Consider the following 15,550-nt stretch of genomic DNA (forward strand, 5'->3'; position numbering starts at 1 on the left):
AAGTGAAGTTGCTTAGTCGTGTCTGACTCTTCTCGACCTCACGGACTGCAGCCTACCAGGCTCCTCCATCCATGGGATTTTCCAGGCAAGAGTACTACTAGAGTGGGGTGCCATTGCCTTCTCCTAATTGAATGCTAGCATGTGTTATGTATTGTGCTCAGTACTGGGGAGAAACAGAAAAGGTGATATCCCTTGCTATGGACTGAACGTTTGTGTCCTACCCAAATTCCTATGTTGATGTCCTAATTCCCTATGTGATGGTATTTGAGGTGCAATCTTTGGGAGGTAATTAGGTTTAGCTGAGGTCATGATGGTGGAGCCCAAGTTGTGGGGTTCAGTTCAGTTCAGTCACTCAGTCATGTCCGACTCTTTGTGACCCCATGGACTGCAGCACGCCAGACCTCCCTGACCATCACCAACTCCCGAAGCTTGCTCAAACTCATGTCCATCGAGTCAGTGATGCATCCAACCATTTCATCCTCTGTCATCCCCTTCTCCTCCTGCCTTCAGTCTTTCCCAGAATCAGGGTCTTTTCCGATGAGTCGGTTCTTTGCATCAGGTGGCCAAAGTATTGGAATTTCAGCTTCAGCATAAGTCCTTCTAATGAATATTCAGGACTGATTTCCTTTAGGATGGATTAGTTGGATCTGCTTGCAGTCCAAGGGACTCTCAAGAGGCTTCTCCAACACCACAGTCCAAAAGCATCAATTCTTCAGTGCTCAGGTTTCTTTATAGTCCAACTCTAACACGTGACTACTGGAAAAACCATAGCTTTGACTAGACAGACGTTTGTAGGGAAAGTAATGTTTCTGCTTTTTAATAGGCTGTCTAGGTTGGTCATAGCTTTTCTTTCAAGGAGCAAGCGACTTTTAATTTCATGGCTGCAGTCACCATCTGCAGTGATTCTGGAGGCCAAGAAAATAAATCTCTCACTGTTTCCATTGTTTCCCCATCTATTTGTCATGAAGTGATGGGACTGCATGCCATGATCTTCGTTTTTTGAATGTTGAGGTTTAAGCCAACTTTTCACTCTCTTCTTTCACTTTCATCAAGAGGCTCTTTAGTTCTTCGCTTTCTGCGTAAGTGGAAACACTAGATCTCTGTCCCCCTCCCCCACATTGCCACCATGTGAAGGTAGTAGAAAGAAGTCCTCTGAAACCTGGAAGAGGGTTCTCACCAGAACTTGACCATGCTGACATCCAGTTTGTGGTATACTGAGCAGCCTTTGAAGAGGGATTGAGCAGCCCTTGAGTACTAAGATACCCCTGTTCTTGTATCTTTGAAAGTTAAGCCTCACAATGAATTTAAAATAGGATTAATTCAAGCAATATATTGTATTATTTTTAAGCATTCATAACTATTTAAAGATATTTTTTAAACTCTACAGTAATAAAAGGATTGAAGTAAGATTTACCTCCTGGATACTGTTCCTCTAACCTCTGTCAAACACAACACTTTTTACTACGAAAGTTTTATTATCCTTTTGAGCTTAATTCAACTGGTGGGATCTAAAATGAGAAAAAGGAGATCAAACTCTCAAAACTGTTGAAGCATTCTGAGTTATACAAGGATTTATTTGTTCTCTTCTACTTCCTCAGCAAGAGTAGGGAGTCAGGGAGGAGAAATGTGAGAAAGCTAAGAAGAAAATAAGCTTCACACAAAAGAAAGCAATAGTGGTGAGGGGATAAAAAGAATAGGAAGTGAGACACTGGTGGGAAAGAGAGGTTTTTAGCTTAAATGTCTTTAATAATAGACGTAAACTGGGAAAGGAGCACCAATTGTAAATAGGCTAACGCCGATAAGCTTCACTTACCCTTAAGATTTTGAATGTCTGTCATGCTTATTACTTTCTACCTGGTTGTCTATTTTGTAGTATTATGCCTGTAAATATTATTTCATTATTAGAAGTATACTTTCTGTCTTGGTTCAAATTTTATCTCTTCTTCACCTCTCTTAAAAGGAAACTTTAGACTCCTCACTAGATTTGCCCCTTTCAAGCCCTGGGTTCAATTCCTCCTGTATTTTGGGGGATGGAATAATGAAATGTATGAAACAGAGGCTGTAATCAAAAATTGAGTTTTCAAATATGCTTTTAGTTTTCAATATCTGGGGGAAGATAAGAAGGTAGCTGTTTCACGGATGCGTGGGACGTTCCAGATAGATGAGCGATGTCTGTAACTGTTTACGTCCCTTAATCTGTGCCAATATCCGTATGGCTCCGCGGAGAGAAGCAGTTTGCTGAGGCCCAGGTCTGGGGCTCCGGCTACCCTACTTCCGGCCCCGCCTCCTCTCCCGCGGTTGCTAGGAGACGTGATGTCACCGGAAGCGAGGCCTGGGATAGGCTGAGGCGAGGGGAAGCCTCTCCCCCCCTTGCCGCGCTACCTAAACGCCCGGCGGTGGCTCGCCAGCTGTTTGTAGGCCTGGGTAAAGGGTGAGGGTCCGCGGAGGGTAGGGCCGCCCGCGGCTCCGTCCGCGCTCTCACTGGACGAAGCGTCAGCCGTCTTCCGCCGCCCCTGCCTTCTGTCCAGGACCGGGCGCTGGGCGGGAGACTCCGGGGCGGCTGCCCGTGCTTCTGACTGACAAGCAGTGTTCCCACAGTCCGCTCTGCCCGCCACGTCCCCGGGTCTCGGCCGACGGCTCTGCGCGGCGGCTGACCTCTCCGAGTCCGGCGCGATGACAGCGCCCTGCTCCCGGCTGGCCCGGCTTCCTCCGCGCCGCCGGCCGGGACTCGTGCCGTTCCCGCCGCCGCTGCTGCTGCTGCTGCTGGTGCTGCTGGCGGCCGCGGGGCCGGCGCACGGCTGGGAGAGCGGAGATCTGGAGTTATTTGACTTGGTGGAGGAGGTGCAGCTCAACTTCTACCAGTTCCTCGGGGTGCAGCAGGTAAGTGGGGCCGCCCGCTCGCTCGAAGGCTGCATCTCCCGGGCAGAAACGTGCAGGTCGGGGCGGAAAGGAGGGGGTGGGGCGGGATCTGACCAGGTTTTCTCCGAGGGAGCCGGGCTCGCGGGGCAAGACTTGGTCGTCCTGGGCTCGGCTGCCGTCCTCTGTCTGATTGACCACGGTCTTCTAACCTGCCTCAGAGGGAACGGCCTGCCTTCCCCAGTCCCTCACCGCCCGGGTCCCCTTCTCAAGTTCCGGTCTCCGTGACAGGCTGGACGGTGCCACCAGCCTGGGGTGAGGATCCCTTCTCTTTGCTCTGCCATTCTGGGGGAGATCCTTGCACCCGGCTGTGCTGCAGGGAGGAGTGGTGGGGGTAGACCTTTTACTCTTAAACCCTTTCTCTTCCTGCCTCTCTGATTATGGAAAGGTAGTCGTGTCTCCCTGTAAATTTTCACCTTCCCAGTTACCCTTATCCTTTTAAGAGCCTCCTTTCCTGTCTTTCCGGAAAGGTAGGAATGCCTTTTAGTTGGCGTCTGGGTTGCACAAGTTTTTCTCGTACTGTACTTTGTAATGTGTGTAGCCTGTTCGATTAGGCATTCGTAGCCCCATTTAGAAATCTGCAGGAACTTGAAGCCTCTACTGTGTTGTTCGGGAAGTCGGAGAAGGAGCCATCAAGTGCTGGGGCAGTAGAGGCACTTGGGGTGCTCCAGGAAGAGGAGCTCAGCCAGTAGCACGGGATCGTTTTCTTTTTCTTTTCGTTTCCTTTCCTTCTTCAGCTCGACTTTAACTTGTCCTTTTTTTTTTTCTGATTGCTTTTTCTCTGGGAGTGCTGAGTGACTCTTACTGAGAGGATGCCATTTCACAGGTTTAACGATTATGCGGTGAAAGGATTTGAGACCTTCTGATTGAGCCCTTCATAAAAATGCTTTGAATAGTAAGGGGGCAAAAAGGTTTTAATGTTTACCCACAACTGTTATTCAGGGCATACTTGCCGTGACCAGAGGCGAAATGTACAGTTCGCCCCAACAGGTTATCATAAATGTGTGTGAACTGTTCAGCTTAACACCAAATGGAAATTCACTTTTCAATTAAATATAAATGAATATAAAAATGCTGTTGCTGCAGCACCATGACTTTGAGTTTCAATTTTATAAGAGTTATGAAGTAGTTTAAACATTGCACACTTAAAATTCTTACATGCAAACAATTTCATGTTGTCTGTATTCATTATTTTAATTTGGTGCCACTTACTGCTAGTTAGAGACAAGTGTACCTTATTTCAAAGTAAATAGTGATGCAATATGTGTAAGAATCATTAGTGAAATATAACTCTGAAGACTCTTAAGAACGCCTTTAATACTGAGAATATTTTTTATTAGAATTTACCAAAATTGATTAAATTCTGTAGATAGAGTCTCATGCTTAACCTATCCAAAGATTTTGAAAGATATTTTCTAGTTACTCAAGGAAACCTTTTAAGAGCCCCTTTAAGAGGATATAGAAACTTAGTAGCAGTGGTTTGAATTTTAGCTTATGTGATCTAGCTTGCATGTGAAGTCTCTCATAGAATTTTCACTTATAAATTCATGCAGTTAAATTTGCAGTTAATTAGGTAATGTGGACAACCAGAGCATTTAACTATATGGGCAAAGATGGGAAAATAAGCATAGATAATTGAGAAGATTCCATGTGGAGGTAGAAGTTGAATAGAAGGATCCAGAAAATTGTTTTCATCTGTGTTTCTCTACCCAATTGTTTTGAAATTGAAAAGAATGCAGAAGAAACTTTATTTTAACTAAGCAAAGAACCTGATTGGAACAGATTCTTTACACTGACTCCTAATTTTCTTGGAAGACTTTCAGGAGACCAAATATTTGGTAGAGACAAATGCAGCCTGTCTTAGGTCTATAATGTGTAATTTTCAGGCCAGAGACAGTCAATCTTTTTTGACTAGCCAGACATGAGGAACCAGAGCTAAGTAGGTAGGTTACTCAGAAGTGGTGACCAGGCTCTATCCATTTAATCAGTTTGGTCGTCATTCATTCAACAGAGATTTAGTTCATGTCTACTAAATTTTAAGCACTGGGAATTGGCCAGTATATAAAATAAAACCCCTGAACTCAAACGAAACTCACATTTTGGTAGGGGGAAACAGATAGTAAACAACCAAACAAGTAAATATGAATGTCAGATGCTCAGAAAAGGCCTCAGAAGGAAGTAAGGGAATGAGCCATGTGGATAAATGCATTCAAGGAAGGCAACCAGTTAAATGCAGAGCCCTTGGAGCTTGCTTAGTATTTGAGGAATGACATGTCAGCCAGTGTAGCTGGAGCAGGGTATATGGTGAGGACAGCAGTAGATGAGATTAAAGTCATGGCTGGTCAGGGGACAATCTTCTAGGGCTTCGAACGTCATTATAAGGACTTTGGCTATTACAAGTAACTTGGGGATGGAGTGGGGGTTTGAACAGAAGAGGTACATGATTTGACTTAAATTTCAAGGTGATCACTTCATTGAGTTGGAGATTATATGTATGTTGTTAATTATTGGATAATTGTGTAAAATATAGACTGTGCTTATGTGGTGCAAAGTGGTCAGATTCTGGATATAATTTGAACATAGAGTTGACAAGATTTTGCTGATTGTTTGCATGTAAGATGGGGGGGTATTGATAAGTTGAAGATAATTGGAAAGCTTTTTCTAAACCTCAGGAAGTCAATAAATATTTTGTCTAATTGCACTTGTCGCTTTTGGAGATGGAGAATCTGGGAATAGAAGTAGGTATGGTTTTGGGGGAAAAAAAAATCAGTAATTGAGTTTTGGTCATGCTAAATTTGAGGCGTCTAATAAACTTTCAGGTTGAGGTGGTGTATAGGCAGTTGGGTATCCAAGTCTGGAGTTGTAAGAAGGATTTGGCCTGTAGTTAATAAATTAAGGAGTCCCTGGCACTCTGTAGCTAAGTTAAAGTCACAAAACCAGGTAAGTTCACCAGGGGTGTGTGTGCTAAGTTGCTTCAGTTTGTGTCCGACACTGTGCAACCCAATGGACTATAGCCTGCCAGGTTCCTCTGTCCATGGGATTCTCCAGGCAAGAATACTGGCGCAGGTTGCCATTTCTTTCTCCAGGGGATCTTCCTGACCCAGGGATCGTCTCCTGCATTGGCAGGCAGGTTCTTTGCCACTAGTGTCACCAGGGGAGTGAAGGTAAAAAAAAGAGAAAAGAGGGGTCTGGGAACTGGACCATGAGGGGAGCCAGCAAAGGAAATGGAGACGGAACAGCCAGTGAAGTTGGAGGGAAACCAAGAAAAGATCGGCTTTTTCTCTTTCAGTTGGAGAAAGTATTTTAAAGAGAAGAAAGCAATCAGCTGGGTTAAATGCTGATGGTAGTTCAAATAAGATGACCTCTAGATGTTGAGTTGAACAGTGTGGAGGTCATTAGCTACCTCTGCTAAAGCTGTTTCAGTGGTGTGATGAGATCAGTAGATTAGTTGATTGGGGTAAGGAGAGAAGGAACAGGGCAGAGTTGGAGACAATTGACAGAAAAATCTTTTTGCAATCTCCATACCCTGAACTAAATGCCGGGGATGATTAGAGGCTGAATGTGGTGTTCATTTTATCCTCTTTTCCACCAGGTCTGAAGTAACTTGCTCAATCACTCCCTAAAATCTATAATTGGAATAATCAGTGCCTTTTAAGAACTTGAACCAAACCATTTACTCACTTATGACCTTGTGAAGTTAGTTGCCTCATTTTTAGGACAAATGGTATTTTCTTTATTTACTTCATAGCAGACACTTAAATATTTACTGAAAGAAAAATATAAACATAGTAACTAAAACTAAACAGTAATTCACTGAATGGGTAATTGCTTGACAGTTTTTATGCAGTCGGTTATATTTATTAATATATGACCTTTTATTGCTCTCAAAGCGAAGGAATTCCATTTGATGTATTCCTAGGTTTCAAGTCGGTTCTAAAAGATTTCACAGGAATTCCAGAAGTTTTTAGTGGAGGGATGTTTGCAGGTGACATGCCAGAGACTCTGTATTTTAGAATGACTTTAATTGTCCACAAGGCTTTTGTATTTGGATATTGCATCTTTTTAGAGAATACAGGGTATAAGATTAGAGGAATGTAGAGGGAAAAATAGTTTATATCTTTCATTAGTGACTAAAATTCTAGATCCCCAAACAATATTTATATATCCTCTAACAGCTCCTGCTCCTTGAACACCTGTATTTCTTGTGGGGTCAATGGGAATTCAGCATTTTTTTTTCATTGTCTTTGGGACCATGACTTTACTTATACTTTGTACAGGGTTCTAGCCAACAATAAGTACTCCATAGTCATTAAAAAAATCTTTGAATTGAAATTTTAACAGGCTAAGTTATCTTAAATTTTGCAGTGTTTACTTTCTGATGAAATCAGAGTACTTGGTCCCAATCATTACAGATTTCTATTCATAGAACTAGAAAATGTGTCTCTTTCTCTTATAAATTTTTAAGTAACTGCCTCCTTACATTCAGATGAACGCTGAAACCTGATTAAAAGAGGAAAACTATTAAGTGACATATGTTTACAGAATGTTGGACTTTAGGTTTTTAATCAGAATTAATCTTTTAAGCTCTTCCAGTCTGTATTTCAGATACACAGATGTGTAAATGCACAAAGTAGCAGCCTGTATTAGGGAGGGACAGTTACATTGTACTTATCCTGTATATATCTCCAAGGGGAGCATCTTCCTTAAAGAAACACTGTTGATCTCTTGACCCATCTCTTACATTTTTCCATGGATGAGTGAGTTACCTTGTTGGAGGGTGATGGCCTTTCCTCTGATTGGGGTGTGTCAGTCACTCAGTTGTGTCCGGCTCTTTGTGACCCCAATGGACTGTACCCACCAGGCTCCTCTGTCCGTGGAATTCTCCAGGCAAGAATACTGGAGTGGCTAGCCATTCTCTTCTCCAGGGGATCTTCCTGACCCAGAGACTGAACCTGGGTCTCCTGCATTGCAGGCAGATTCTTTACGGTCTGAACCACTAGGGAAGCCCTTTGATTAGGGAGAGCTAACTAATTACAAAGCTGTTAAGTAATGAGGCTCATTCTCTTCTCTGCCCTAGACCAGTAAGAGAGTTATTATCTGGGCCAGACTTTCTCTTGAGTGTACTGTCTGAACGCCTAGGATGGATATGGAAGGGCAAAAATTGCTAGCAAGCCTCTTTGGCTCTCATACACAATCTCAGTTCACCAAAAGCTTTTCATCAATAAAGGTGCTGTTTGATCTTTATTTGCCTGACCTGTGTGTTCAGTTTTTTGGGTGGGGAAAAAGGGCAGAGTCATTAAAAGGGACTTCTCAAACCCTGGCACAGTGCTTTTTAGAAATAAAGAGGAAGATTTCTTTCATAAATGAGTGGTGAACCCATACTATATCAGTTCTCTCCAGTGATTCTTGTGTTAGATTCCACTGAGCTTTTGGTATTAGTTGAATATAATTCAGTCTGTCTCTAGTGAGTCTGTCCCCTTAGAAATCTGTCATGTAATAATCACTCCCTGATTTTCATTGTAGAGTCCAAAATTATTAATTTGGAGAAAGAGATAATACAAAATCTGGAATGGTAGATAAACTTCTAGTCATTTATATTTCTGATGTAAAGCATATCATGTATAGAGTTAGAGCTGAATAAATATTTGTTTAGTTGTATACATATTTGCCTCAGATTGGACTATTGTGAAATTGGTTTTTCTTATGTACACACTGTTTAGTGGAGATTGCCTGGACATACTTTATGGGGAAAAAGCAAGTCTGTTGGGAAACTCTTGCCACATAGTCCAGAGCTGATTGAACAGAAATCCTCTTTTGGTTGTTTCTTTTTTCTTTTTATGCTGTTCTTTTCTTTTTTAAAAATAAAGATGTAGTATTTTTAAAATCATTTTTGACTGCACTGGGTCTTTGCTGCTGCTCATGGGCTTTCTCTAGTTGCCGCAGGTGGGGACTGCTCTTCGTTGTGCACAGGCTTTTCGCTGCGGAGCATGGGCTCTAGGCGCATGGGCTTCAGCAATTGGGGCTCATGGATTCTGGAGCGTGGGTTCAGTAGTTGTGTTGCACGGGCTCAGTAGTTGTGTTGCATGGGCTTAATTGCTCTGAGGCATGTGTGATCTTTTCATTCCAGTCCCAAAAAAGAGCAATGCCAAAGAATGTTTAAACTCCTGCGCCGTTGCCCTCACTTCACATGCTAGCAAAGTAATGCTCAAAATCCTTCAAGCCAGGCTTCAACAGTATGTGGACCAAGAAATTCCAGATGTACAAGCTGGATTTAGAAAAGGCAGAGGAACCAGAGATCAAATTGCCAACATCTATTGGATCACAGAAAAAGCTACAGAATTCCAGAAAAACATCTGCTTCATTGATTAAAGCCTAAAGCCTTTGACTATGTGAATCACAACAAATTGGAAAATTCTTAAAGAGATGGGACTACCAGACCACCTTACCTGCCTCCTGAGAAACCTGTATGCAGGTCAAGAAGCAACAGTTAGAACCAAATATGGAACAATGGACTGGTTCCAAATTGGGAAAGGAGCACATCAAGGCTGTGTATTGTTACCCTGCTTATTTAACTTATATGCAGAGTACATGTTATGAAATGCTGGACTGGATGATGCACAAGCTGGAATCAAAATTGCCGAGAGAAATATCAGTAACCTCAGATATGCAGATGACAGCACCCTTATTGCAGAAAGTGAAGAACTAGAGAGCCTCTTGATGAAGATGAAAGAGAAGAGTGAAAAAGCTGGCTTAAAACTCAACATTGGAAAAATGAAGATTATGGCATCTGGTCCCATCACTTCAGGGCAAATAGATGGGGAAACAGTGCAAACAGTGACAGACTTTATTTTCTTGGACTCCAAAATCACTGTGGACGATGACTGCAGCCATGAAATTAAAAGCGCATACTCCTTAGAAGAAAAGCAATGACAAACCTAGACAATGTATTAAACAGCAGAGATATTACTTTGTCGACAAAGATCCGTCTAGTCAAGGCTATGGTTTTTCCAGTGGTCATGTATGGGTGTGAGAGTTGGACTGTAAAGAAAGCTGAGCGCCGAAGAATTTATGCTTTTGAACTGTGGTGTTGGAGAAGACTCTTGAGAGTCCCTTGGACAGCAAGGAGATCGAACCAGTCAATATTAAAGGAAATCAGCCCTCAGTATTCAGTGGATGCTAAAGCTGAAAAATGAAAGTTGCTCAGATGTGTTGCACTCTTTGGGACCCCATGGACTGTATAGTCCATGGAATTCTCCAGCTGAAGCTCCAGTATTTTGGCCACCTGATGTGAAGTGCTGACTCACTGGAAAAGACCCTGATGCTGAGAAATATTGAAGACAGGAAGAGAAGGGGCAGCAGAGGACGAGATGGTTGGATGGCATTACCAACTCAATGGACTTGGTTTGAGCAAACTGTGGGAGATGGTGAAGGACAGGGAAGCTTGGCGTGGTGCAGTTCAGGGGGTTGCAAAGAGTCGGACATGACTGAGGGACTGAACAACCACCACATGTCGGATCTTCCCAGACCAGGGATTGGACCATGTCCCCTGCGCTGGCAGGAGGATTATTAAGCACTAGACCACCAAGGAAGTTCTTTCCCCTCACCTTTACACTAATCATGAGAACAATCCTAGAATAGTTTGTCTTTTATTTAGCCACATCACTCAGCATGTGGGATCTTAGTTCCCTGAGCAGGAGTGGAACCCAGGTCTCCTGCCCTAGGAAGCTCAAAATCTTAACCACTGGACTACCAGGGAAGTCCCAGTTTGTCTTTTATTATTCATAGACACACCCTAAGCTGGACGGGGAAATTGGAATTGTCCTTTATTGCAATTATTCATAGAGATAGATCCTAAAATCTTTTCATAAAAGTCACCACCTTACCCAGTGATTGGTGTGATGTGAATTGTAACATCGTATGTTTTATTATTGGGAGTGATACACGGGGCTTCCCGGGGGCCTTCCGGGGGAGCTTCCCGGGGGCTTTCCCTGGTGGCTCAGAGGATAAAGCATCTGCCTGCAATGCAGGAGACCTGGTTCGATCCCTGGGTTGGGAGGATCCCCTGAAGAAGGAAATGGCAACCCACTCCAGTATTCTTGCCTGGAGAATCTCATGGATAGAGGAGCCTGGCGGGCTACAGTCCATGGGGTCGCAAAGAGTCAGACACAGAGTGACTTCACTTCTTTCTTTTCACTTTATTGCTATTATTCATAGAGATAGATTCTAAAATCTTTTCATAAAAGTCACCACCTTACCCAGTGATTGGTGTGATGTGAATTGCAACGTCGTATGTTTTATTCATTGTTGGGAATGATACACAGGATGGGATAGAGGTGAGGGTAGATACTTGACTTGACTGCCCAGAGAACTTCTGTGGCAGTTGTAAATAACACCAGGTGATAAAATGCCTAGTGCCTGTATTAAGCCGAGTCTCAGCTCTGTGTTTCCTATCAATGAACTACATACTCTGCAGACTGCTACTATATGGTCTTGGGAATCTTTTTCTAGGTCAGGCCTTACTGGGTCTATTTGAACAATGATGACATTAATTAATTTCACCCAGAATTAAAAACAACTCCAAAGCTTTTCTTGTATAGAGGTGTGCAGAGATGGAAGTACAGGAGTTGAAGTGGAAAGAGACTTCTGATTGGGTGAAGCAAGACCCCATACCCTTTTATAATGAATCCATAGTCCGTCCTTTATTTTCATCAAAACACCTCCTTGTGAAAGCTGGGTCCTACACTAATGGATGTAAAATATGATGATGTCTTAAGTAACATCATAGTATGCCATTTTAAGAGCTAAATATTTTTAAACTTATATTTACTGAACTTTTTGTGTAATCGTTTCTCTAGGATTTAATTAGAAATTTAATCTAAAATTTGTGTCTCATTCTCCTTAATACTACATTAAATAAGGTTAGGACTCATTCACTTAACATTTCTGATTACCAGCATCCAGCAACTGGAATCTCGTATGTAATCAGACATGTTGCAAAAGCAAGGGCATGCCGCAGTCAACATTTCTGTTTAGAGAGAATGTATGCATAAAACAATGTGCTTCATTATCAGGCAGACTCCTGTTTTAGTGCCAGTGAGGCAGTGGGCATAAAGTTATGTGCAGCTACACAGTCAGCTAATAGAATTTCAGTTAAATATTAAAAGAGTCTAAGATCAAGAATGAAATAAAGGACATGTCATGGTATAAGCAGCAGTATTAAGATGGAAAAGAACTAGTACTAAATAATGCCGCTGAGGGCAAACTCTAGAATTCTAAAAGGGTGTAATTTTTAAATTTTTGTTAAAAAAAATTCTGGAATACATGAAACTCCTGGTTATAGAAAGCACAAGAATTTTCTACCTGAGACCCCACTGTGACGTGTAGTGAGCAGTTGTCAAAAGGAGTTAAAACCAGAAAAAATCATTTGTTGTCATTTATTGAGACCATCTAAACAGACCATAGAAAAATCCTAGGGTTTATATACATGCCTGCTAAGGAGGGTAGATACTTTATTTTCTACCAATACTTAAGGACTTCATACCATTAAAATGGATCAGGTTAAGAACACTATCCCTTGACCAATTACAAAGAAGCCTCTGACTTTTTGGGAATGAAAAAAAAAAAAAAGCTTATTAGCAGTTATTTTTAGCTCCCAACTTTTAGTTAACAGATAGAAGACTAGTCTTTAGGTTCTTCTCTGACATGAAGTAGTATTTTGTGTTAATACTGGTGATTAAATTTGATTTAAGGAAGTGACTATATATGTATAATGTAGGGTGACTGGAAATTGTTGCTTGTACTTAAGTATGTCATACTGCTCAGATGATTGTCACGCTGTGCCGTTCTACAGTAGTTCCACAGAGTTAGTGTGACTTTTTGTAGTTTTTGTGGAAAGCTTCACAGGCTTTCAACAGTGCTGCCACTTCCCAAAACATTGTTGAAAGTTATTTTGAATTGCTTTCAAAGCCTGTAACATAACAGTGCATCTTTAAGATGAATTTGATTTTTGCCTATGGCTAATAGTTATTTGGAGCCAAACTTGGTGACTAAGTTGGGTTAACAAGCTGGGGTAAGTACCCTTTGGATTGATAAAGAGATCTGAAAATAAATTTCCAGTAAGGCTCATAAACTGTTTTGAGGACTGTTGTCAAAGAATTCCAGGGAAGTTTGGAGGGGTATCAACATGAAGTATTGGGTTGACTAAAAAGTTCTCTTGGGTTTTTCTATATGATCTTAAAACCCAAATGAACTTTTTGCTCAACCCAATAAATATGTAGCCTTACAAAGTAGCAGAATGTATTCCAGTAAGTGGCTTTTGGAGTACTTATTACTTCGCAGGTAGCAAAATTTTAAAAGAATTCTTACCTATTGGAGAAAAATACATAAATAAAAATTAATTTAATTTTAGAGGTGGGAAAATATTTGAGCTTAAACTATTCTAATTATCTGCCTGCTTTTAATATTTAAAATAAGGGTCATAAAAGTACTCATTATATTTATCTAATAATGCTAGTGAAGGCCGGAGTGGCAGAGGAACCAGTATAAATGTTAGGGATAGAGACAGTAAGTGAGAATATCACTGAAGGAGAAAGTAAGACATATACAGAGAGAGGGAAATGTACATGGGGAAAAAAAAAAAAACAACACATCAGTACAAATACTCTGATGGAGTAATATCTCCATCTTGTGGCCTTTTTTGTATATTGTTGTTAAAAATGTTGAGGGGTTGTATTTTCACAACTGTAGGCATAAGTAAGAATAAAATATAAATCAGATGAAAACAAAGTAAGGGCAGAGATATTTTGTAGTGTTTTGTGAGGCCCTTTGAGCCCAGGCCTGGTGATGTGCAGTAAGCTGATGTCTTGGGACATTGATGCCCTCCCTGGAGAAGCCTTAAGTTAACTGAGTGTCTTTCAAATGTAATTTTCTTTGAAATGCCATGGTATGGATAAGGTTGGAAGAGCACTGTGATGGCAGGCAGTTACAGTGTTTTTCTTCTATGGAAAATTTATAAGCTTGTATATATATGTGTATAGATATAAATGTAAAATTGTCCTATGTAATTACTCTCATCAAGATCTTTGCTCTACTAAAGATCTTTGTTTAGCTCTTTAGAACTAAAAGCATTACTTAACATATTGGTGAGAGAATCCAGATTCAAAAGACATCATTGAATTAGTGTCTTTTAGTTACTTAGTTACGTACTCTGGATGGTGGAATGACCATTAAGCATACCCAGTTTGTAGTAACTCAGAGGAATAGTTTAATGATTTGTAACAATCTTCTGTGTGAAGAGGATGCACATGTCTTTGGAATGTATAAATACACAAATTCTGAGTAGACTGAAGTAATATTTTGTGACACTAGGAGATAAGGAAGTATTTTACTTACAAATCCTGACTGACATATATTTCAGGTTTTAGACAGATGACATTCATTTTAAAGTCATTGATCTCTTAGAGCACTGTTCAATAGATACATAATACACAAGCCACATATATAACTTAAAAATTTCTAAAAGCCACATTTAAAAAGTAAAAAAGAAACAGATAAAATTAATCTTAATATATTTTTCTTAATCTCGTGTATCAAAAATATGTGAACTTATGTTCACATATTTTTTAAATTATTGAGACATTTTACACTTTGGCTTTTTTACTAAGACATCAAAATTTGGTATATATTTTCACTTTATACTTCTTGCTACCTGCTACCTGCTAAGTCACTTCAGTCATGTCCGACTATGCTCGACCCCTTAGATGGCAGCCTACCAGGCTCCCCATCCTAGGGATTCTCCAGGCAAGAACACTGGAGTGGGTTGCCATTTCCTTCTCCAATGCATGAAAGTGAAAAGTGAAAGTGAAGTCGCTTAGTCGTGTCTGACCCTCAGCGACCCCATGGACTGCAGCCTACCAGGCTCCTCCATCCATGGGATTTTCCAGGCAAGAGTACTGGAGTGGTTAGCACACTTCAATTTGGATATTTAATTTTGACTGAAAATACTTAATCTGTATTGAGATTTCATAGAATGTGCAGCTAACAAGTAGATTCATGTATTCAGGCTCTTCCAAACATACTTTAAAAAGCTTTACAGTAACTGAAGCAAATGACATTAAAAAAATTTAAATATAAGTGACTCAAATAAAAAATTTGATTTCTGATTTACACTAACACATTTCAAGTGTTCAAATATGGCTAATGACTACCACATTGGATATCACAGCCTTAGAGAATGAACGTTTCTGTGTTGTATATATCTACATATTTTTGGATAAAATCACCGATTGCTGTTTCCATTTTGTCAGGGACATCATTTGTAAGTTTTGTTTTTGTGTTTTAACTCATGGTAGTTGTTGTTTTGCTTTGCTTTTAGATTGTTCCAGTTGTGCTAGATATCATCGTCCTATTCTGTCCGATTTACCCATTCTTCTCTTTGGCCTGTAAAGGCTATTAGTGTAGTCTGTGCTGCTTTTCTCGGGACAGTGGGTTCAGAAGGTCCACGCATAGAGGCCTGTTTGCTGAGGGTGTTTTCAGTAATCAGCTTCATCCAAATTGGTCATTTGCTTTTGCTGACTTGCCTGTTACATTTTGTAATTTTTTAAAGTATTATTAAGTTAATATGTTAGGTCTTTAA

General features: G+C 40.9%; 1 protein-coding gene across 1 annotated transcript in view; it reads left to right on the forward strand.

Moving 5' to 3' along the window:
• The first annotated feature begins 2,344 nt into the window (after window positions 1–2,344).
• Window positions 2,345–15,550, forward strand: part of DNAJC1 (DnaJ heat shock protein family (Hsp40) member C1) — a 193,601-nt gene continuing 180,395 nt past the window's right edge. Inside the window, exon 1 of the mRNA XM_040248587.1 lies at window positions 2,345–2,880. Within this exon, the coding sequence (XP_040104521.1) occupies window positions 2,674–2,880 (207 nt within the window). The 5' untranslated portion in view covers window positions 2,345–2,673. The remainder of the gene's footprint in view (window positions 2,881–15,550) is intronic.

Source organism: Oryx dammah, unplaced genomic scaffold (assembly GCF_014754425.2).
Source record: "Oryx dammah isolate SB20612 unplaced genomic scaffold, SCBI_Odam_1.1 HiC_scaffold_10, whole genome shotgun sequence".
NCBI classification, from domain to species: Eukaryota; Metazoa; Chordata; class Mammalia; order Artiodactyla; family Bovidae; genus Oryx; species Oryx dammah.